Below are 24,444 nucleotides of genomic sequence, written 5' to 3'. Positions count from 1 at the left end.
AGTCTTTTAGCCATCGCAGATCCATTTTTCATTTTCCATTTGTTTTGTCTTTGTTTTCTACACACCTGGTTTCTATTCCCCAATTACATGTTCATTATTTAACCCTCTGTTTCCCACATGTTAGTGTGCGTGTTTATTGATTGTTCATGTCGGTTCTTGACGGCTGGTTATTGTTTGCCGGGTCATGTATTTACGCCCGTTATTTTAGAGTGACCGGTATTTCTCCGCACCTTGAGTATTGTCTGTATACTGGTGCTGTCGTGGAATGAACTACCTTGTACACTCATCTCTGCTCTCCTGCGCCTGATTCACTGCACCAGTTACCCACCGTCTGACAATCTTGGTGGTCGGGTTACACTGTAAACTTGGTATCATTTGATTGATCAAAGGTGATTGGTTTTGGGTTGAGAAGGTTACACCTTCAGATGTTATGAATGGAATGTAAGGACTTTGTTCTCTCTCTTGTCCTGTATCCAGTCCATGGAGGAAAGTTAGATGATCAATTCTCATTTCCTAGGCTTCTAGGCCTCTGGCCTAGTAAGCATCGCTTTGTTCATGCTTTGTGTTCTAAGTTAACTTAAGGATCTATATGCTAGGAATAATGCCTTGTAATGCTTGTTAATGCGTTGCCACTTAAGCTTTATGCCTTCTATGTTAATCCATTCATTTTACAAGTAATGAAATACACTTGTATTTAGAATTCCATTCTGAGGAATTTCTTCATTGCCTATTACTGTAACTCAACTATAGTATTCTTGCATATATTGCTATTAACTATCTTATGGACTCAGATGATTCAGTTAATGGGCTAATTGCATAGTCTTATTGCGAGTCGTTTGTGAGGTATATATAATATACTTCATAGACACATATCAAATATTACTGCCCACTACAACACCTTCCTCACTCCCAAAGGCAAAAGGAAAAACCGTCCAGCAAAGCTACTAGAAAGCCCTTTGTGAGAGCTTAAACCTGGAATACAAACCTGACCCTTCAAAACAGCTTATGCCAGCCTTACAACATCCCATAAAATCCTCTCACTTGAACCATGGCTCTTTGTTAAAAACCCCTGGGGGCCTGACAAGCTGTCTTTCCAGATTGATCACTAGAAATAGACTGCAATATTGGACGTTTGAAAAGGTCCCCAGAACGTCGATATACAGTACCAGTCAAAGGTTTGAACACACCTACTCATTCCGGGGGTTTTCTTTATTTGTACAATTTTCCACATTGTAATAAAAATAGTGAAGACATCAAAACTATGAAATAACACTCATGGAATCATGTAGTAACCAAAAAAGTGTTAAACACATGATAATTATATTTTATATTTGAGATTCTTCAAAGTAGCCACCTTTTGCCTTGATGATAGCTTTGCCCATGCTTGGCATTCTCTCAACCAGCTTTATGAGATAGTCACCTGGAATGCATTTTAATTAACAGGTGTGCCTTGTTAAAAGTTAATTTGTAGAATTTCTTATCTTCTTGATGTGTTTGAGCCAATCGGTTTTGTTGTGACAAGGTACGGGTGGTATACAGAAGATAGAACTATTTGGTAAAAGACCAAGTCCATATAATGGCAAGAACAGCTCAAATAAGCAAAAATAAATGACAGTTGATCATTACTTTAAGACATGAAGGTCAGTCAATCTGGAAAATTTCAAGAACTTTGAAAGTTTCTTCAAGTGCAGTCGCAAAAACCATCAAGCGCTATGATGAAATTGGCTCTCATGAGGACCACCAGAGGAAAGGAAGACCCAGAGTTACCTGTTTTGCAGAGGATAAGTTAATTAGTTACCAGCCTCAGAAATGGCAGCCCAAATGCTTCACAGAGTTGAAGTAACAGACACATCTCAACATCAACTGTTCAGAGGAGACTGTGTGAATCAGGCTTTCATGGTCGAATTGCTGTAAAGAAACCCCTACTTAAGGACACCAATAATAAGAAGAGACTTGCTTAGGCCAATAAACATGAGCAATGGACATTAGACCGTGGAAATCTGTCATTTGGTCTGATGAGTCCTAATTTGAGATTTTTGGTTCCAACCGCTGTGTCTTTGTGAGACTCAGAGTAGGTGAACAGATGATCTCTGCATGTGTGGTTCCCACTGTGAAACATGGAGAAGGAGGTGTGATGGTGTGGGGGTGCATTGCTGGTGACACTGTCTGTGATTTATTTAGAATTCAAGGCACACTTAACCAGCATGGCTACCACAACATTCTGCAGCGATATGCCATTCCATCTGGTTTGTGCTTAATGGGACTATCATTTGTTTTTCAACAGGACAATGACCCAACACACCTCCAGGCTATGTAAGGGCTATTTGACCAAGAAGGAGAGTGATGAGTGCTGCATCAGATGACCTGGCCTCCACAATCACCCGACCTCAACCCAATTGAGATGGTTTGGGATGAATTGGAGCGCAGAGTGAAGGAAAAGCAGTCAAGAAGTGCTCAGCATATGTGAGAAATTTCCAAGAGTGTGCAAAGCTGTTCTCAAGGCAAAGCGTGGCTACTTTGAAGAATCTCAAATCTAAAATCTATTTTGATTTGTTTAATGCCTTTTTGGTTACTACATGATTCCATCATTTTTCTTTCATAGTTTTGATGTCCTCACTATTATTCTCCAATGTAGAATATAGTAAAAATAAAGAAAACCATTGAACGAGTAGGTGTGTCCAAACTTCTGACTGGTACTGTATGCCGTCCTTGGCACTCAGAAAAATCAACTAAAAATAACTGCCCAGCACTGGGATTGAAGTTGTTATACTCAGTGTCAAAGCACACTGCTTAAACCACGACGCGTCCACAGTTCACAATGCTTGAGCAAGCCGCAAGAATACTTGACGGTAATAGCACATCGTTTTATAAATATTTTCTTTTAAGAATTATTAAAACAGAGTTGTTTCTGTTTTAACCCTGTAACCACAGATAATCAACCCTGTAACCATGCGGAAAAAATGTGTGCAAAAATGAGATGTTCATTAGTAATAGTAGAAACCTTGAGATCTTGTTTTCCATCCCCAATCTCTTTATCCAAATCTGTAAGCTTTCTGACTGTAAACTTTCTGAACTGAAAGCTTGGATGGAATAGAACCAATGGACAACTTCCTGAGGCACTTCCTTCTTTTAGACTAACTAGGTGATGATTTAGACTTTTCGTCCAATGGTATGCAGGGGAAAGGCAGCGGGGAATCCCCATTGGCCACTGAGCTCATATTCTCTGTTGTGATTGGTGTTGCCTGGGGTGCCATCTCGGTGAGGGGTTGCTAGGCTGTCTGGTAGTGGAGCTGTTAGGTTCTAATTGCTCTCTCTCTCTCTCTCTCTCTCTCTCTCTCTCTCTCTCTCTCTCTCTCTCTCTCTGTCTCTCTCTCTCTCTCTCTCTCTCTGTCTCTCTCTCTCTCTCTCTCTCTCTCTCTCTCTCTCTCTCTCTGTCTCTCTCTCTCTCTCTCTCTCTCTCTCTCTGTGTCTCTGTCTCTCTCTGCAATATGTTAATAGCTCCATCTACCTTGTCCTCTAATAAGCTAGGAGTAATGTTCACCATGCTAAAAACCAATTAGTGTAGCCACCCATTTCAGATTTACACAGGCAGTGGTGGAAAAAGTACCCAACTGTCATACTTGAGTAAAAGTAAAGATACCTTATTAATAGAAAAGTAAAAGTCACCCAGTAAAATTCTACTTGAGTAAAAGTCTAAAAGTATTTGGTTTAAAATGTACTTACGTCTCAAAAGTAAAAGTATCATTTCAAATTCCTTATATTAAGCAAACCACGTGGTACCATTTTCTTGTTTTTAATTTATTTACGGAAAGCCAGGGGCACACTCCACCTCCCAGACATAATTTACAAACAAAGCATGTGTGTTTAGTTGGTCCGCCAGATCAGAGGTTGTAGGGCTGACCAGGGATGTTCGGTTGATAAGTGTGTGAATTGGACTAATTTCCTGTCCTGCTAAGCATTCAAAATGTAACAGGTACTTTTGGGTGTCAATGTATGGAAAATGTATGGAGTAAAAAGTTCAATATTTTCTTAAGGAATGTAGTGAAGTAAAAGTACAAGTAGTCAACAAATGTAAATAGCAAAGTAAAGTACAGATACCCAAAAAAACTACTTAAGTAGTACTTTAAAGTATTTTGACTTAAGCATTTTACACCACTGTACACAGGTACCTAGGGGATACAGTGTATGAGATCAGGGTGAGTGGTCGATTTGGAATTGGGTTATTAGGTGGCAGGCAATTTCTCTCTGTCACCTATGTGCTGTCGCTCTTAGCCATAGCTGCCACTCTAGGTGAGGGGCAGGCTATTGAAACTGAACTGATTCCCACTAACATCCAGGGCAAATCCAAGGTTACCTGCTGGTCTGCAGTGAAGAGAGTCAGTTTTGCCATCCATGAGGCTATAACATTTAGATAATTAGAGTATGCAGTATGTATGTACCAGGTAATATAAAGAGTTTTGAAACAGGAGCAAGTAGTGTCAACTAGGGAGTGGAAATCTATTGGCTTGGGATCTACACTTGTAATTCTAAATGTGTGTGCAGCCTAAATCATGCATTTAAATTAATGGGATATTTCTGTGAGCCATTCATGTCTATCCCAAGTTAGGATAAGGCCCGGTTTTAACTACCAGAGCAAGCAAGCTGTTGATTTAGACACCACCCCCTCCTTAACACTAACACACACACATGTGCACACACACACATACATACATACATACACATGCCAGCTGGACAGCGCCTGCAGATACACTCACAGGATATTTCGCTACGTATTAGAGCTGAGTGAGTTGTAGGCTACAGATTATACAATAACAGTAAGTGCATGTTTAGAAAGATTTTTTTTAAAGGTTGATAAATTATGACTTTGGAATCAAATCCACTTTTATTTGTCACATTCACATGTTTAGCAGATGTTATTGCGGGTGTAGCGAAATGCTTGTGTTTCTAGCTCCAAAAGTGCAGTAATATCTAACAAATAATTTCTAACAATACACACAATCTAAAGTAAAATAATGGAATTAAGAAATATATATAAATATCTAGATGAGCAATGTCAGAGCTGCATGAACCAAGATATAGTAAAATATGACAGAATACAGTATATACATATGAGATGAGTAATGCAAAATATGTAAACATTATTCAAGTGGCTAGTGTTCCAATTATTAAAGTGGCAAGTGATTTCACGTCTATTTATAGGGCAGCAGCCTCTAATGTACTAGTAGTGATGGCTATTTAACAGTCTGATGGCCTTGAGATAGAAGCTGTTTTTCAGTCTCTCTGTCCCAGCTTTGATGTACCTGTACTGACCTCGCGTTCTGGATGATAGCGGGGTGAACAGGCAGTGGCTTGGGTGGTTGTTGTCCTTGATGATATTTTTGGCCTTCCTGTGACATCGGGTGCTGTAGGTGTCCTGGAGGGCAGGTAGTTTGCCCCCGATGATGCGTTGTGCAGACCACACTACCCTCTGGAGTGCAGTGCAGTTGCCATACCAGGCGGTGATACAGCCCGACTGGGTGCTCTCAATTGTGCATCTGTAAAAGTTTGTGAGGGTTTTAGGTACCAAACCACATTTCTTCAGTCTCCTGAGGTTGAAGATGCGCTGTTGAGCCTTCTTCACCACACTGTATGTGTGTGGGGGGGGGGGTCCATTTCAGTTTGTCAGTGATGTGTACGCCGAGGAACTTGAAGCTTTCCACCTTCTCCACTGCAGTCCTGTCGATGTGGATAGGGGGGTGCTCCCTCTGCTGTTTCCTAAAGCACAATCAGCTCCTTTGTTTTGTTGACATTGGGTGAGAGGTTATTTTCCTGGCAACACACTACCAGTGCCCTCAACTCCTCCCTGTCGTCATTGTTGGTAATCAGGCCTACTACTGTTGTGTCGTCTGCAAACTTGATGATTGAGTTGAGCACGCATCCTTGTGGGGCCCCTGTGTTGAGGATCAGCAAAGTGGAGGTGTTGGAGGCTGTTGGGGCGGTAAGCAAATGGAAGTGGGTCTAGGGTGTCAGGTAAGATAGAGGTTATATGATCCTTGACTAGTCTCTCAAAGCACTTCACGATGACAGTAGTGAGTGCTACGGGGAAATAGTAATTTAGTAGAGTTACTTTTGCTTTTTTGTGTACAGGAACAATGGTGGACATCCTGAAGCATGTGGGGACAACAGACTGGGATAGGGAGAGATTGAATATGTCCATAAACACTCCAGCCAGCTGGTCTGCGCATGCTCTGAGGACGAAGCTAGGGATGCTGTCTAGGCTGGCAGTCTTGCGAGGGTTAACACGCTTAGAGAAGGAAAGCCCACAGTCCTTTGTAGCGGGACGCGTCGGTGTCGCTGTGTTATCCTCGAAGAGGGCGAAGAAAGTGTTTATCTTGTTCTGGAGCAAGTAGTCAGTGTTCGCGACGTGGCTAGTTTTCCCTTTGTAGTCCATGATTGTCTGTAGACCCTGCCACAAAGGTAAAATGTAGTCATGATCAGAATTGCCGAAGGGAGGGCGGGGGAGGGCCTTGTAGGCATCCCAGAAGTTGGAGTAGCAGTGGTCAAGTGTTTTAGGAGCACGAGTACTACAGTAAATGTGTTGATAGAACTTTGTTAATGTTTTCTCAAATTTGCTTTGTTAAAATCTCCAGTTACAATAAATGCGGCCTCAGGATACGTGGTTCCACTTAAAGTCCAGTGAAGTTCTTTGACGGCCGTCGCGGTATCGGTTTGAGGGGGAATATACACGGCTGTGACTATAACCGAAGAGAATCATTCATTACATTCCATAATATGGTAACTGTAGCAGGGCTGTTATGCTAAAGTGGTTGATATAAACTTGCATTCTTCCTACAATGACTTTCACATAAAGATCCTATTAAACGAGTATTCTAATTCCTAATTCTATGGACTCATTTGATTCCTGATTTGTCATCAATGTTCCTCAGTCTATAAGAGGCTGCCCTCTAGTGGTCAAATAAAGACACTAACACCCAATATCACTTTAGGAGCTGCAGTTGTTTTGATTATTTAATGCTACCATGTCACCTTTTAAAGACATCTCTTCATTTTTTTTGTCGTACGGTATCTTCCTGTGAAAAGAGGACCCCTTGGAACCCAACCCTGAAAGAGGTCCCACGAATGGGAAACACCAATAGGTTGGAGCAAAGTCCCTCTGAATTCTATAACAAAGTCAAAACAAGACATAGAAGAGATTAGGATTCATGTTAAGGTCAAAGGTGAGGGGCTATAGAGTCCTACAGCAACTGTCACTGTGTGTTCTACCATGTGTACTATCTTGTCTCTCGTTCCTTCTCTTCCATCTCTATGATTCTCTGCCTCAGACAGTCAATGGCATCCATGGCACTCCATTCCTGCAACATTCTCTCCTGCCACCCTCCTCATCTTCTCCATCTCCATATCCATATTTTAATTTAAATCTTCATTGTATCATCTCTCACCCTCCTAACTTTGCCATTCTCTCTCTCAATGTTCTTGCTGTTCTTGCTGCCATTCCTCTGTAATCTCCTCCTCTCTTGCCAACCACCTCCTCCTCTCTTTTCCATCTCCCCTTCCCTCTTCTCCACCTCCCCCTTCCTCTTCTCCATCTCATCCTCTCCGCTCCTAACCGCCTCCCTCTTCTCCTCTCCCAACTTCCACTTCCCTCTTCTCCGTCTCCACCTCCCTCTTCTACATCTCCCCCGACATCTTCTCCAACATGACCTTCCTCTGTTTAGCCCGTCTTCTCCCTCTTCTGCACTGTCTTCCTCCAAAGTGCCGGTGTTTTCTAAATGATGTCATACAGTTTTTTAACAATCGCTAGGACCCATTTCTCAATACTTAGGTAACTTTTTCAAAACTCTTCACACAGTTCTCCTAACTAACCTTCCGCTTGGCACAGCAGTTCATTTCACGTTCAAAATGCCCTAAAACTATCAAAACACTTCATACATGTCTCAAATCAACTCGTTCTTCCAGAACACTAGCAAAGGTTGTCACCCAACAGGCACACGTTGTCACTCATAAAACAATGACCTAAACAACACTAACAACAGGTAGCATTACACAATGTTTTCTCTACAAAACAAGAATGACACCTCTCTACTGTTTAGAATTCACTGCAGTATATGTTACAGGAATGTATGAGACATGATGCAATATGCTTCAATGTGTTTAATGGCATTTTATGGCATCGAGTGATTTCACAATACAATCATTTGTATATACACCATCTACCGATACATATACAGAAGCAATACTAGTCAACCCTGTCTTATGCATTTGACCACAGGTTCTCATCCACATCACATCTTATGTCATCTTGGGCAATACACCTAGGAAAGAATCTTTGGGCATGCCTGGTCCATCCCTGGCAATCTTCTGCAGATATGTCCAGGCATCCAGATCATGTGGATGGTGGTCATAAACCTTCCACCTCCATGAGAAAAATAATTCCTCTATGGGGTTGAGGAATAGAGAGTAAGGAAGGAGGAAAAGTGACATCATCCTGGGATGGGCTGCAAATCACTCTGTGACGGCACGGGAGTGGTGAAATGCCACATTGTCCCATACAATTGCAAACGTTGGCCGAATTCGCCTCACTGCAACCCTTTCCTCACCTGCCACAACCCTTTCATAGAGGTCACCCAGGAATGAAATGAGACCCTCTGTGTTGTATGGCCCAATTAGCGGTTTGTGTAAGAGCAATCCATCAGAGGATATTGCTGCACACATTGTGATGTTGGCACCCCTCTGGCCCGGGACATCCACTGTGGCTCTTTTCCCAATCACATTCCTTCCTCGCCGCAGTGTTTTGGCCCAGTTGAAACCAGCCTCATCCACAAAGATGAATATGTGGGGTGTTTGCCTGGCTTCAATCTCCATGACTCTCTAGAATAAATCCACAAGGCAACATAAGAGTTAGGCTATTATGGTAGTTTACATTATACCTTTAAACATGCCATTGTGTGCCTCTGCCCTGTTTGGTTTTGTTCAAAACCAGTTCTGTATTTTATAGTCATCTTACCTGGACTTATTGGTTCCTGAGTTGCTTGACTCGTTCAGAGTTCCTCTCAAAGGGGACAGTGTGCAACTGCTTCATCCTGACTTGATGTTGTTTCAGGACTCTATAAATATTTGTTATGCTTACATTGTCAACCAACACTTGTCCCGAATCTCTGTGAGTTGTATGCCATTGTTTCTGATGACCATATCAACGATTGCAGTTTCCTGCACAGCAGTGAAAATCCTACCTCTCCCGCCTGTAGGAGGTAACCGTTGGGTCCTAAGCAGAAGGACAAAAACAATTACAATTACACACAAGTAGGTTTGGAGGCTTTGCTCAATTTACTTCTGTAATGTGCAGTTCAGTCAGATGCCCTTGCAGAATGCACATCTTACCTGTTGTTTTGCCGGACATGTCTCAGAATAGATGCCACTGTTGAGCGTTGCAGATTTGGCTGCACTCTCAGACCCGCCTCTCTCATTGATAGATCATGATTTATTACGTCATCAGTTATAGTGGCCCTAATCTCATCTGAGACTACAGCTCTTGATCTTCCTCTCAGTCTTCTTCCACCACGCGTACGTACTCCTCTCCCTCTCCCTCTCCCAGCCACCCTTCTTCCTCTGTCAGCCACTTTAACAATTATGTGTTATTTTAGGTTTTGAACTTAAGTTTAACAGTTTTGAAAAGAGTATGTAAACATGTGCAAATTGGCCTGTAGGTACATAGAGTTTTGGTGGTGGTTGTGTCTGAGCGAGAAAAGGGTTCGTGAAAATTGAAAGATGTAGTCATTGAATGCATTTTGTGCCAAAGCAATGAAAAATTATCCTTAGTTTAGCCCACATATACTGCAGTTTTGCTCACTGTGTGAAGAGTTTTGAGAAAGTGACCTAAGTATTGAGAAATGGGTCCTAGCGATTGTAAACAACTGTAATGCATGTTGATTGGTATTGATTGATTCTGGTTCAGAGCCATTTCAATGACTGCCCCATAGAAGGAGTGACACAGTTGTCCTTTCTTGAGTTTCAATTGTGCTCATTCCAGAACTTAAACCATTGAAGTCCTACTGCATTTAATATATTTCCATTACATATTAATATTAAACTTGCGATGAAAGTCCATTCTATTTTGAGTGTGTGATCATTTTTGTTCGTGTGAGTGAGAGAGTCTGTGTGTGTGTGTGTGTGTGTGTGTGTGTGTGTGTGTGTGTGTGTGTGTGTGTGTGCGTGCGTGCGTGCGTGCGTGCGTGTGTGTGTGTGCGCGCGTGTGTGTGTGTCTTTGCCTCTATTTGTTTGTTGTGAGTGCTGGGGTTGCTTTGGGTCAGTTGGCTTGGGACACCTGGAGAGTTGCTAATCACCATCAAGGTTTCTGGAGGATCTTATTATACACAACAACGAAGCCTGGAATGTGTGTGTGTTAGTCAGAATGAAAACATTCCCCTTTGTTACTACCTTCAATGAAGGAGGAGCAAGGCTAGATCACAGAGTGAGTTCATTGTGTGTGTGAGAGAGAGAGAGAGAGAGAGAGAGAGAGAGAGAGAGAGAGAGAGAGAGAGAGAGAGAGAGAGAGAGAGAGAGAGAGAGAGAGAGAGAGAGAGAGAGAGAGAGAGAGAGAGAGAGAGAGAGAGAGAGAGAGAGAGAATCTGAACCAGTGTAGCTCTAGTTTCGGTCTGACAGTGTGCCTGGGAGGGCTGCATTCCAGAGCACCATTTCACTGCGCTCTCCCCGATCTGGGCTACAACTACTCATTACATATTTCAACGTACAGCTTTTTGACTTTTTGTGTGCTCGGATTTCCTTTCCACTTGAACTTATCGAAGTGAAGAGTCGGGCAACCAACTGAAAGGAAGCCTAAACCAAGGTAAAGTAAGAGTAAACCTCAAACTCTGTTGTAATAGCAGGTTTGTCTTCCTTCTGTCTGATGTAAATCAGAATGTAGGAGCTTTTACTGCTGGCTAACACTGCATGGAGACCGGGAAGACATTCACAAGAGCAATGTTGACTTCTTCTCAAAAAGGGTTGGAGTCAACTCTATTAAACCCAGACCTGGGAATACATTTGAGTACGTCATTGAAAATAATAGAAATAATGACAACATTTCACAAATGACAGCTGTGCTAGTTTGCTTATTTGTCTGAGTTGAAATTAAACACAAATCTTCTTTTCAAATGGTGACTAAAACATTGTCAATCTCAAAGAGTTGGGCCTATATAGGAAAAGGTTTTTAATTTACATAAAATGGCATTTAGAAACATCTAACATACATACGTTAGCTGCTGTATCAAATGGGTGCAATGAAATTACTAAGCTACTGTATCTGTTTGCAAACAGGTTTCGTATTTTTACGATGGCAAAATACAGTTCATGTGTTTGTGTTGATGGGGGTGTGTGATTCCGCCTCAGGTTGTTGTCAGTCTATGGTTAAAACTCAGTGCCTACTTATACAGTACTCTTCTTTGTCTGCGAAGGTAAACTATGACGCATATAAATAATACTGGTCTATATTGGTCTATCTGTTAAAACTTCTAATATTGATCTGTTTGCAGACGACACTGCTATGTATGCCATTGCCCCACCTGTAGACCAGGTGTTGTTAGAGCTGCAATCAGACTTTGTTGCCTTACAAAATGCCCTGGTTAGTTTAATACTTGTACTTATTGTGGGCAAGACTACATACATGTTGTTCTCTAAAAATAGGAGCTGCCGCACACTCAGAAAAAATATTTTGTGTGGAGGTGCTGACTAACAGCGAATAAACTATTCTCTAATTCTCTCAAAAATGTTTCTGGTGGATTACATATCTATTAATTGACTGGTTCTTCCATCGATCGGGTTCCCGCCTATAAATATTTGGGCTTTGGATTGATATAATGTTAAAAAAATATACTATTTAAAAAGTGGGCTTATTTTTTATTAATAGATCTTGCCTCTACCTTAAAAGCAGGAAGCAGATTGTATTGTCAACTTTCCTGACAGTTCTTGACTATGGTGACATGATTTACCAGAATGCAGCAGCGATTACTCTTAAGTCTTTGGATGCCGTCTACCATACCACCCTTTGCTTTATCACAGGTGACAGTTTTAATAATCATCAATGCATCCTGTATCAAAAAGGTTGGCTGGTCCTCATTAAAGAACCGTAGATCCCATCACTATTCCCGTTTGGTTTACAAAGCTTTACTACACAAGTTTCCAACTTTGTTGTTGAAGTATAAAAACATGAGTTACCAAATTTGTTGACGGGGTTGGTTAACTCTTGAGATTACTCTGAGGTTTTGTTTTACATTGTATTGGTTGTTGTATTGTTGTGACCAGGGCACCCTTGTGAATAAGACCATGGTCTCAATGGGGTTTCCCTGAATAAATAAAGAATAATAATAAAAAAAATAACCTACTACAACTACCTCAGCAATATCACTCACTTAGCAGGAGAGAACTAGACTTCTGCCATTTTTCATTTTAGAGTCACATCTATTTCATTTGGTGTGCAGGTATACAACTGATTATATTTAAAAAAATTGGCATCTGACAACGTTCGCACTCTCAAATTTAAACTTTACATCTTTACATAATATATAGTCAAACAAACATTAATATGTCTTGTAACAATCACCCTGAACTTTATCTTGGGTAATAGTCTAACCAAACCACTTCTGTTTAAACTAGAGTGAACTGCACATACTCTCCTCTCTGAGATGTGTTTGTAAACAGACAGTTTGGTGTAGAGGGATGTGTAGGAGGGAGGGTGCCCTAAGGAATGTCAGTCTATCATTACAACATTCCATTCCTCCACTTAGCTAACCTACCAGCAGGTCTGCAGTTCCGCCTCGGAAATGGACAACTCAATATAAGGGATTATTTCTATTGAAGCTGGTTGCGGTAGTTTGGGCTGGAATAACCTGAAACTCTGCATACCTGCATCTCTCACCTGCTCTCTCTCTCTCACCTGCTCTCTCTCTCTCTCTCTCTCTCTCTCTCTCTCTCTCTCTCTCTCGCTCTCTCTCTCTCTCTCGCTCTCTCTCTCTCGCTCTCTCTCTCTCTCTCGCTCTCTCTCTCTCTCTCGCTCTCTCGCTCTCTCTCTCTCTCACGTGCTCTCTATCTCAGGTTCTCTCTCTCTCGTTCTCTCTATCTCACGTGCTCTCTATCTCTCGTTCTCTCTATCTCACGTGCTCTCTATCTCTCGTGCTCTCTATCTCTCGTGCTCTCTATCTCTCGTGCTCTCTCTCTCGTTCTCTCTATCTCTCGTTCTCTCTATCTCACGTGCTCTCTCTCTCGTTCTCTCTCTCTCGTTCTCTCTCTCTCGTTCTCTCTATCTCACGTGCTCTCTCTCTCGTTCTATCTCACGTGTTCTCTCTATCTCACGTGTTCTCTCTATCTCACGTGTTCTCTCTATCTCACGTGTTCTCTCTATCTCACGTGTTCTCTCTATCTCACGTGTTCTCTCTATCTCACGTGTTCTCTCTATCTCACGTGTTCTCTCTATCTCACGTGTTCTCTCTATCTCACGTGTTCTCTCTATCTCACGTGTTCTCTCTATCTCACGTGTTCTCTCTATCTCACGTGTTCTCTCTATCTCACGTGTTCTCTCTATCTCACGTGCTCTCTCTCTCGTTCTCTCTCTCTCTATCTCACGTGTTCTCTCTATCTCACGTGTTCTCTCTATCTCACGTGTTCTCTCTATCTCACGTGTTCTCTCTCTCTCACGTGCTCTCTCGCTCTCTCTCTCTCTCTCTCTCTCTCTCTCTCTCTCTCTCTCTCTCTCTCTCTCTCTCTCTCTCTCTCTCTCTCTCTCTCTCTCTCTCTCTCTCTCTCTCTCTCTCTCTCTCTCTCTCTCTCTCTCTCTCTCTCTCTCTCAAGAGGGACTCTGAGGAGAGAGCTTGCGCCTGTGAGAGAGAGGCAAATCCTACCTACATCCTGCATTTACCCTGTACTCTGCCACTATCACTGTCTGTTAGAGATCTGGGCTAACAACTACTGGCTCTCCTCTGCTGACTGTATTTTGTCGTAATGTTAAATTATAACCTAACTTAAACAGCCTCATAGACAGAGGATGTGCAAGAATTTTGAATATGTTTAAATGTCCCAGAGACATTTTGGTTACAAGCACATTTAAAGACGTAAAGATGACTACTTTAAAAATAAATGGTTCTAAATAGTACCAGAAAGGGTTTCCTTGGCTTGTAACCATAGCGGAACCCTTTTTGGTGCTATATAAAACCCTTTTCTGAAGGGCATCTGTATTGTGTTATTAAAAAAAATTCCCAAGGTGCTACAAAAAAACATTTTCTAAGGTGTTATAAAGAACCATTCAAAAAGGTTCTATATAGCACCAAAAAAGGGTTCCGCTATGGTTACAACGCTTTCTTGAGCTACAGTTGAAGTCGGAAGTTTACATACACTTAGGTTGGAGTCATGAAAACTCGTTTTTCAACCTCTCCTCAAAATGTATTTTTAACAAACTATAGTTTTGGCTATTCGGTTAGGACATCTACTTTGTGCATGACACAAGTAATTTTTCCAACAATTGTTTACAGACAGATATTTCACTTATAATTCACTGTATCACAATTCCAGTGGGTCAGAGGTTGACTGTGCCTTTAAACAGCTTGGAAATTCCAGAAAATAAAAAAATGGCTTTAGAAGCTTCGGATACGCTAATTGACATCATCTGAGTCAATTGGAGGTGTACCTGTGGATGTATATCAAGGCCTACCTTCAAACTCGGCGCTTCTTTGCTTGACATCATGGGAAAATCAAAAGAAATCAGCCAAGACCTCTGAAAAGAAATGTGGACCTCGACAAGTCTGGTTCATCCTTAGGAGCAATTTCCAAACGCCTGAAGGTACCACGTTCACCTGTACAAACAATAGTACACAATTATAAACACCATGGGACCACTCAGCCGTCATACCGCTCAGGAAGGAGACGCGTTCTGTCTCCTAGAAATTAACGTACTTTGGTGCGAAAAGTGCAAGTCAATCCCAGAACAACAGCAAAGGACCTTGTGAAGGTGCTGGAGGAAACAGGTACAGAAGTATCTATATCCACAGTAAAACAAGTCCCATATCGACATAACCTGAAAGGCTGCTCAGCAAGGAAGAAGCCACTGCTCCAAAACAGCCATAAAAAAAGCCAGACTACGGTTTGCAACTGCACATGGGGACAAAGATCATACTTTTTGGAGAAATGTCCTCTGGTCTGATTAAACAAAAATAGAACTGTTTGGCCATAATGACCATCGTTATGTTTGGAGGAACAAGGGGGACGCTTGCAAGCCTAAGAACACCATCCCAACCGTGAAGCACGGGGGTGGCAGCATCATGTTGTGGGGGTGCATTGCTGAAGGAGGGACTGGTGCACTTCACAAAATAGATGGCATCATGAGGCAGGAAAATTATGGGGATATATTGAAGCAACATCTCAAGACAGCAGTCAGGAAGTTAAAGCGTGGTTGCAAATGGGTCTTCCAAATGGACAATGACCCCAATCATACTTCCAAAGTTGTTTCAAAATGGCTTAAGGACAACAAAGTCAAGGTATTGGAGTGGCCATCACAAAGCCCTGACCTCAATCCCATAGAAAATTTGTGGGCAGAACTGAATATGCGGGTCCGAGCAAGGAGGCCTACAAACCTGATTCAGTTACACCAGGTCTGTCAGGAGGAATGGGCCAAAATTCACCCAACATATTGTGGGAAGCTTGTGGAAGACTACCCAAAACGTTTGACCCAAGTTAGACAATTTAAAGGCAATTCTACCAAATACTAATTGAGTACATGTACGACTTCAACTGTATATTGAACCCATGTTCATGATTCTTTATAGAATCTTTATGGAGAATGGTTCTATAAAGAACCTTCCTCAATCTTAAATGTTCTTTGTTGATCTGTTTAAAAACCTTTTTTTTATTCTTGTGCCTGATTTATTCAACTGTTCTCAAGGCCATACGTGAATCTTTCACAAGACACCTGTCACACCCTGGCCTTAGTTATCTTTGTTTCCTTTATTATGTTTGTTAGGTCAGGGTGTGACATGGGGAAGGTTTGTGTTTGGGTGGTTATATGGTTAAGGGGTTGTTGGGTTTTGTGTTTGTGGTTTTGTGTTGAGTGAGTATGTCTAGGTATGTCTATGGTTTAGTGAGGGTTTCTAGGTATGTCTATGGTTGCCTTAGTGGTTTCTAAATCAGAGACCGGTGTCTTTCATTTGTCTCTGATTGGGAGCCATATTTTAGGCGGCCATAGGCATCATGTGTTTGTTGGGTCATTGATTTAGTCATTGTCTTAGTCTGTGTCTAGGTCTGTTTCAAGTTGGCATGTTTTGCATTTAGTCGGTTTTTGTTTCACGGTCTTGGATTTGTTGTTTTGCTTCGTTAGTTCCTCTCCTAAATAAAGAGAAGATGTATTATTTACACGCTGCGCCTTGGTCCTATCTCTCTCCCATGGACGATCGTGACAGAATGACCCAACCAATTTGGACCAAGCAGTGTGAAAGGAGGGAACCAGAGCCCGTTGTGCAGATACTGGAGGTGAGCAATGGGAAGGATACAGAGACTGTTAAGGAGTTAATGAGGAGTTTGGAGGAGAGTGAAAAGAGGGACCTGCTGTGTTGGTGCGTGAGGCACGACATCCACCCGACAGAGCGTGTGCGGGAGGTGATGTTACCTGAGTCAGTTCTCCATGCTCGTCCTGAGTTGCGTGCTAACCGTCTGGGAATGACAGTCCCACGAACCAGGCCTCCTGTGTGCATTCCTAGTCCTACACCTCCTGTAACACCTTTCCGCCCCAGCCCGGTACCACCAGTTCCGGCACCACGCCCCAGGATTCCAGGGTGTCTCCAGAGCCCTGTTCGCATTGTTGCTTCTCCCCGCACTCGCCCTGAGGTGCGTGTCCTCATTCCGGTACCACCTGTGCCGGAACCACGCACTAGGCCTATAGTGCGCTTTGAGAGCCCAGTGTGTCCTGTTGCTGCTCCCCGCACTAGCCCTGAGATGTGTGGCCCCAGCCCGGTACCACCAGTTCCGGCACCACGCACTAGGTTTAATGTGCGTATCCAGGGTCCAGTATGCCCTGTTCCTTCTCCCCGCACTAGCCTTCAGGTGCGTGTCCCTAGCCCGGTACCACCAGTACCGGCACCACGCACCAGGCCTATAGTGCGTCTCAGCCGGCCAGAGCTGCCAGTCTGCCCCGAGCCGTCAGAGCTGCCAGTCTGCCCCGAGCCGTCAGAGCTGCCAGTCTGCCCCGAGCCGTCAGAGCTGCCAGTCTGCCCCGAGCCGTCAGAGCTGCCAGTCTGCCCCGAGCCGTCAGAGCTGCCAGTCTGCCCCGAGCCGTCAGAGCTGCCAGTCTGCCCCGAGCCGTCAGAGCTGCCAGTCTGCCCCGAGCCGTCAGAGCTGCCAGTCTGCCCCGAGCCGTCAGAGCTGCCAGTCTACCCCGCGCCATCGTCGCCCGCCAGCCATGATCAGCCAGAGTCGCCCGCCAGCCATGATCAGCCAGAGTCGCCCGCCAGCCATGATCAGCCAGAGTCGCCCGCCAGCCATGATCAGCCAGAGTCGCCCGCCAGCCATGATCAGCCAGAGTCGCCCGCCAGCCATGATCAGCCAGAGTCGCCCGCCAGCCATGATCAGCCAGAGTCGCCCGCCAGCCATGATCAGCCAGAGTCGCCCGCCAGCCATGATCAGCCAGAGTCGCCCGCCAGCCATGATCAGCCAGAGTCGCCCGCCAGCCATGATCAGCCAGAGTCGCCCGCCAGCCATGATCAGCCAGAGTCGCCCGCCAGCCATGATCGCCCGCCAGCCATGAATCCGCCATTCAGCCAGGATCTACCAGAGACACCGAAGCGGAGATCGATTATGGTGGAGTGGGGGACACGTCCTGCACCCGAGCCGCCGCCATATTAAGGCCTACACCGGATCCTCCCCTAGACTTTGTGTTGGTGCGCCCGGTGTTCGCACCTTAAGGGGGGGGTTATGTCACACCCTGGCCTTAGTTATCTTTGTTTCCTTTATTATGTTTGTTAGGTCAGGGTGTGACATGGGGAAGGTTTGTGTTTGGGTGGTTATATGGTTAAGGGGTTGTTGGGTTTTGTGTTTGTGGTTTTGTGTTGAGTGAGTATGTCTATGGTTTAGTGAGGGTTTCTAGGTATGTCTATGGTTGCCTTAGTGGTTTCTCAATCAGAGACAGGTGTCTTTCATTTGTCTCTGATTGGGAGCCATATTTTAGGCGGCCATAGGCATCATGTGTTTGTTGGGTCATTGATTTAGTCATTGTCTTAGTCTGTGTCTAGGTCTGTTTCAAGTTGGCATGTTTTGCATTTAGTCGGTTTTTGTTTCACGGTCTTGGATTTGTTGTTTTGCTTCGTTAGTTCCTCTCCTAAATAAAGAGAAGATGTATTATTTACACGCTGCGCCTTGGTCCTATCTCTCTCCCATGGACGATCGTGACAACACCATCACTGGCCATATTCCTGGATTTCCCATACTCGGTCGTGGGGACCGCTTGTTTTGGTTTTTGCCCTAGCACTACACAGCTGATTAAAATAATGAACTCTCAGCAAGCTTTGAATCAGCTGTGTAGTGCTAGGGCAAAAACCAAAATGTACATTCCTTGGGGTCCCCAGGACAGAGTTTTTGGAAACTCTGCCATAGTCATATATAATCCGTAAAGGCATAACACAACAGATTAGATCAACTGGAATGACATTCTCACTCACAGATGCACAAAAAGAACGGTGCGCAAACCTCGCCCCAAAATATTCTAATGAGCAGCTCCCCTACATTTTAATTTGCACTAAAAGAGCAAAGAACCCTTTTGTGAACTGTTAAGAGCCATTGGAGAGCTCAAAGGGTTCTTTGGGTCATTATGGTTCCACATAGAACATCACTCTTCCCTCCCAAAAAACATTGAGGATCCTTAATGTTTTTGTGTGCACCCTGAAATGAAAACTCTTGGTCATTTTAGTTTTTCCCACATTTTTTTTAAATTAATGCTGTACTAATCTGTGCCAACGTGTATAAAAGCAGCACTTTAACCACAGACATGTTAGGAATGTCTTTAATAGGGAAGGGAGATGTCCAAAACCGGTTTCCCCTGTTTCGGTTTATTTATTTATTTCTCTCTCCTCAACGATGTAAATCTTCAACAAATGTCTCCCCCTCAGTGCTTCGGAGAGAGATAGAATGTCGAGCAGAAGAGTTCAAGGGAATGAAAAGCAGGACATGTCGTGGAGGGAAGTGGAGTATGAGGGTGGTATTTCATTCAAGACAGTTGTTCCCTCCCTCAAGGGTTCTAGTTCACTCCCTTTCACATATCTTAAATGACTGTGCAGGTGAAGGCTAAGCAACAACATCATATTGTTTTCACTACTCTTGAAAGCTTCTCTGGGTCCTAGAAAAGTACTATATAAATCCAATGTATTTATATCATTTGTAGTACTAATCCAGTCATGGTTAGATTTGTGAAAGAAATGTGAACAGGTTCAAAGGGGTTTTCGGAAATGAAAGTTTCTGAAATGAAATACACCCAGAGTGTTGTTTACATTGAATTTTATGTCGTTTAGCAGACACTCTTATTGAGAGCGACATAGAGTTAGTGCGTTCATCTTAAGATAGCTAGGTGGGACAACCACATATCCCAGTCATTGTAAGTACATTTTTCCTCAACAAAGCAGCTATCAGCAAAGTCAGAGCTAGTAAAGTGGTGGGGGTGAGGGGTTAGGAAGGGATGCTTTGGGATTATTTAAGATACTCTTTGAAGAGGTAGGGTTTCAGGTGTTTTCAGAAGATGGGCAGGGATTCTGGGGGAAAGCTGGTTCCACCATTAGGGTGGCAGGACAGAGAAGAGCTTTGACTGGACTGAGCAGGAGCTGCTCTCCCGTAGGGGTGGGAGGGCCAAGAGACCAGAGGTGGCAGAATGGAGCACTCGGGTTAGGATGTAGGGTTTGAGCATAGCCTGAAGGTAGGGAGGGGCAGTTCCTCTTGCTGCTCCGTAGGCAAGTACCATGATCTTGTAGTGGATGCGAGCTTCGAAAGGAAGCCAGTGGAGTGTGCGGAGGAGCGGGGCAACATGAGAGAACTTGGGAAGGTTGAACACCCAATCAGGCTGCAGCGTTCTGGATAAATTGTAGGGGTTTGATGGCACAAGCGGGGAGCCCAGCCAACAGCAAGTTGCAGAAGTCCAGATGGGAGATGACAAGTGCCTGGATTAGGACCTGTGCCGCTTCCGGTGTGAGGTAGGGTCGTACTCTACGGTAGTTGTAGAGCATGAACCTGCAGGAGCGAGTCACTGCTTTGATGTTTGCAGAGAACAACAGGGTGTTGTCCAGGGTCACGCCAAGGTTCTTTGCACTCTGGGAAGGGGGACACCTTGGAGTTGTCAACTGTGATGGAGAGGTCTTGGCCTTTTGAGGAGCAACATTCTTAGGCTACCTTGGTGTCTGTGTCCTCCTCTCCCTCTTCTTCCTATCTCATCCTCCTCTTCCACAGGTATTACGTTCTGTCTCTAGGTTTACAGCATAGGAAGCCCTATTTTCCTATCAAATTCTTAGGTGCAGAGCCGCACTGAATTGTTTTTTGCTCATACCAGGATATTGACACCATGAGAATGTAACACAATACACCTCCTCCTCCCCTCACCTCCCCTTACGCTCTGGTCGGTTCTGCCTTCTCTGGTCAAGCGTCAACACAGATGACAGGTACAGGACTGTAGGTGTAGGATTTCAGAGTTGGGCGGTCACATTTTTCCCACAAGAGAAGAGTGTGAGTTTTCCTGTTGAAGTCTTCAGCTCCAGTTATGGGAATACGGACCAAACTAATTTCCTCCATTGAAATACCTGATATATGCGCCTAGGAGTTATAGGTTGATTTGGTACTGTGGAATAGTTTATTATTTGAACTCAGTATATTGACATTTCCCCTCCTCTCTCACAGGTGGATGCTGTGGTGGCCATGTTCCTCTGAGTTTGATTGACAGGCCAAGATGGAGATGAAGGTGTGGGTGGAGGGTGTGGTCAGGGTGGTGTGCGGCCTATCATTGGAGACTTCCTGTCAGGATGTGGTCATCGCCCTCGCGCAGGCTATTGGTCAGTCTTTGTCTGATGTAATTTCCTTTGTTGTTCATTCGTTTCAAAGCTTTTTGAGCACAGTTTATCATCTTATTCCCTCCAATCTCACTCCTGTCTTGGTGTGTCTTTTCCACAGGTCAGACGGGCCGCTATGTTCTCATCCAGAAGCTACGAGGCACAGAGAGGCAGCTTGTGGCAGATGACTGTCCCTTAGAGTCTCTGTCTTATCTGGGTCAGCTGGCCATCGAGGTCCAGTTCATTTTGCGTCGCACAGGCCCCTCCAGCACTGACGAACCTAACAGACCCCCCCAGGATAGGGTCCACCCTTTGCCCAGGCACCCTACACCCGTGCCCTCCAGATGCCGAGAGCCGAAGAAGGCCCTCACTTTCAACCTTGGTCCTTCTACAATCCCCAGAAGGACTAAAGCTAACAAGGCCTGGTCACCTAGTCCAAGGGCCTCACCAGAGCCCAGGGCCTCGCCTGTTCCGTCCCTGGTCTCCCCCACCGCCTCCCCTCCTCCACTCTCCCCGTCCGACCCGTCCAAGGAGGAGGTCTTCAGGCAGGTGCTGCAGCAGCAGGAGATGCTACAGGACCTGGAGTCCCATCTGGTGGCTTTGGAAAGGGAGGCAGAGGTGTGGGAGATGGGGAGGCCTGTAACTCCTGTCCCAGGCCTGAATCCAGGCCTAGTGGAGGAGATGGATGTGCTGGAGACAAGGCTGAGACAGAACGAGGCAGAGCTGCATGGGGATTACTGGGAGAAGCAGATGCAGCGAGAGAAGGACAAGGAGCAGGGTATGTAGTCCATTAAATTCCAGTCACTTCAACACACCTATCAATCCCCTCAAGGGCAATTTTGAAAACATATCCTAGGATATCAGTATATGTTACACATCTCCTACGCACACATAATTTATGCAGCAGTAATGTATGTAACCTAGGAATATGTAGGCCTACACTCATATACCATCCAGAAACTAACACAGATTTGTATTGGCCGTACAGATATCCAGGGACATCTGCACCAACTCTACGCCTCTATGGATGAATACAGTTTCCGGCTCAAGGACCTCCAGACCCATTCATCCAGGCTGGGGCAGGACTTTCGTGTTGAGGCCCACAGACGGAGCTCTCGTCCGGGCACCCCGCAACCAGAGGAGGCCCTGGGAACGCTGAGGGAGGAGCTACACAATCGGCTTCAGAAGGGGACAGAGCTGGACATGTCATTGACAGAGACGAAGAAAGCATTGCAGACTGCAGAATTACGGTTACAGGTACAGTTTAATACATAACCACTGACTGAGTTTTTCTTGAGATCTGACGACTTTCTAGTTCCTATTATGGATGCCGTATGCTTCATGACGATTCCCAATGGGAATTGAACCATTTCCCTTGTCTCGCCAATAAATCCCTCTTATGTGGAAACTCTAACCTGTCCAATTGTGTTAGATTACTAGCCTACACTCTTAGAAAAAGGGTTCCAAACCCTCTGGAGAAAGGGTTCTATATGGAAACCAATAGGGTTCTACCTGGAACCAAAAAGATTCTATCTGGAACCAAAAAGGGTTCTTCAAAGGTTTCCCCTATTGCCGAAGAACCCTTTTAGGTTCTCGATAGCACCTTTTTTTGTGTATGTAGTGTATGTAGCAATCAGACTATAATCCCTTCATTGTGTTCAATGACTCAGAAGAACTGACAAAGCCACTCACCGCTAAACGTCTCACAAGAGCTAAACCCAGCGAAAGCAACCTAGGATATTCAGTATAAAAGAGCTTTGTTCAAAGATGGTTGCGTCACATTCTATATAACTTGTTTGGGGATTATTCTGTGTATCTGACACTGTAAACCCAGAAGCAGTACATTGTATAACTCGGCAGTCTGGGGGTTAACTGTATCTTGTAATAGCAGGTGAGCAATGAAGAGGAGTTATTGAGCTTGAGAGGACACCTGTAGAATACACCTGTGTTGTCTACCCAGAGATGCTTCCTGTGTTAATAATAGAACGACTGCCTTTCCCTAAGCTTCCTTATGGGCCAGTTTCCCAGACGGATTAAGCCTTGGACTAAAACGTTATTTCAATGGACATTCTCCATTGAGCATGCTTTTTAGTGCAGGACTAGGCTTAATTTGTGTCTGGGAAACCAGCCCTATGAGTTTTTTGGATGCTCCTCCTCCCCTGAATCTTTTATTCCGCCCCATATGGCTACAAACCTCATTACTAGAGTAGTATCAGATGAGATCCTTCTACATTATTAGAATTTTCAGAAGTGTTATTTTGACCTCATAGTGTGGAAATATCATAAAACCACAGGAAAATAATGTTTTTAACTGTACTTCCCCAACAATCAAGTTTACATGAAACTGTCTATGTTTGACACTGAAATAACATGACATCTTGTCTTTGCCCTCCAGGACAGGTGTGAGGCGCTGGAGGAGCTGAACAAGGAGCTGAGGCAGTGTAACCTGCAGCAATTCATCCTGCAGACGGGTGTTCCCCCTAGCCCCTCTTACTCAGACCCCCTCACCGACCAGACACACCCCCACCTCCAGCACACCGCCACGCCTTACCTCTGCATAGCAGGACTACTGGAGGATGACTAGACTGACACTGGGACTGTATGCTAGAAGGTATGCTAATATGCTAATATGTTTCATTGGTGTCATGCCAAACTGTTTGACACATTTATACCTATCTAACCTATTCCCAAATGGCTTTAGCCAGAAGACGCCCCGGGACTCTGAGGGAGGAGCTACACAGCTGGCGGCAGCACAAAGCGGAGCCGGACATGTCACTTGCTGACTCAGTAAAAAGCTCATGGGAGCATCTGGACGACTCTCCAATTGCACTGTGTGTGTGTGTGTGTGTGTGTGTGTGTGTGTGTGTGTGTGTGTGTGTGTGTGTGTGTGTGTGTGTGTGTGTGTGTGTGTGTGTGTGTGTGTGTGTGTGTGATTTATAGCCAGTGGATTGGTTGACTATTAATACACTATATGCAAAATTCTAGTATTAATGTATCTATTAACATTAAAATATTTATGAAATATTCATTTTCTAAAGATGTACTCCCTATGCAATAAAGATTACTTAATGTATCTCAGTTTCATTTTTTATTTAACCAGACATTAATTGATTGACACAGTGCAATATTTCATGAAGGCCTGAACTCTTAGAAAACAGTGTGCTCCAATGGGAACAGCAGTAGAACCATTTAGTAACCCTTTTTTCCAAAAAATCCACAGCTGTTTACTGATCATGTTTTACATTTATATAGTAGTAAAGTCAGGTGGGTAACTTGCCCCTTTCCTCACCAAAGCGCTATGGTGAAGTTAGCTTGATGTTCGATATTGACTTTGGCACATAATAATGTTCATAACTAACGGACACTAACGGACACTAAGTTGTTATGCTTGAGT

General features: G+C 44.1%; 1 protein-coding gene across 1 annotated transcript; it reads left to right on the top strand.

Moving 5' to 3' along the window:
• Window positions 1–10,660: 10,660 nt before the first annotated feature.
• On the top strand, window positions 10,661–24,104 carry LOC129854026 (ras association domain-containing protein 7-like). Its single transcript, XM_055920633.1, has 6 exons — window positions 10,661–10,843; window positions 20,902–21,053; window positions 21,172–21,828; window positions 22,039–22,307; window positions 23,446–23,661; window positions 23,752–24,104. Exons 2-5 carry the CDS (start codon window positions 20,951–20,953, stop codon window positions 23,632–23,634), a joined length of 1,218 nt encoding a protein of 405 aa, XP_055776608.1. The 5' UTR covers window positions 10,661–10,843; window positions 20,902–20,950; the 3' UTR covers window positions 23,635–23,661; window positions 23,752–24,104.
• The last annotated feature ends 340 nt before the right edge of the window (window positions 24,105–24,444 follow it).

Source organism: Salvelinus fontinalis, chromosome 4 (genome assembly GCF_029448725.1).
Source record: "Salvelinus fontinalis isolate EN_2023a chromosome 4, ASM2944872v1, whole genome shotgun sequence".
Classification (NCBI taxonomy): domain Eukaryota; kingdom Metazoa; phylum Chordata; class Actinopteri; order Salmoniformes; family Salmonidae; genus Salvelinus; species Salvelinus fontinalis.
This window is presented reverse-complemented; position numbering and strand designations above follow the sequence as displayed.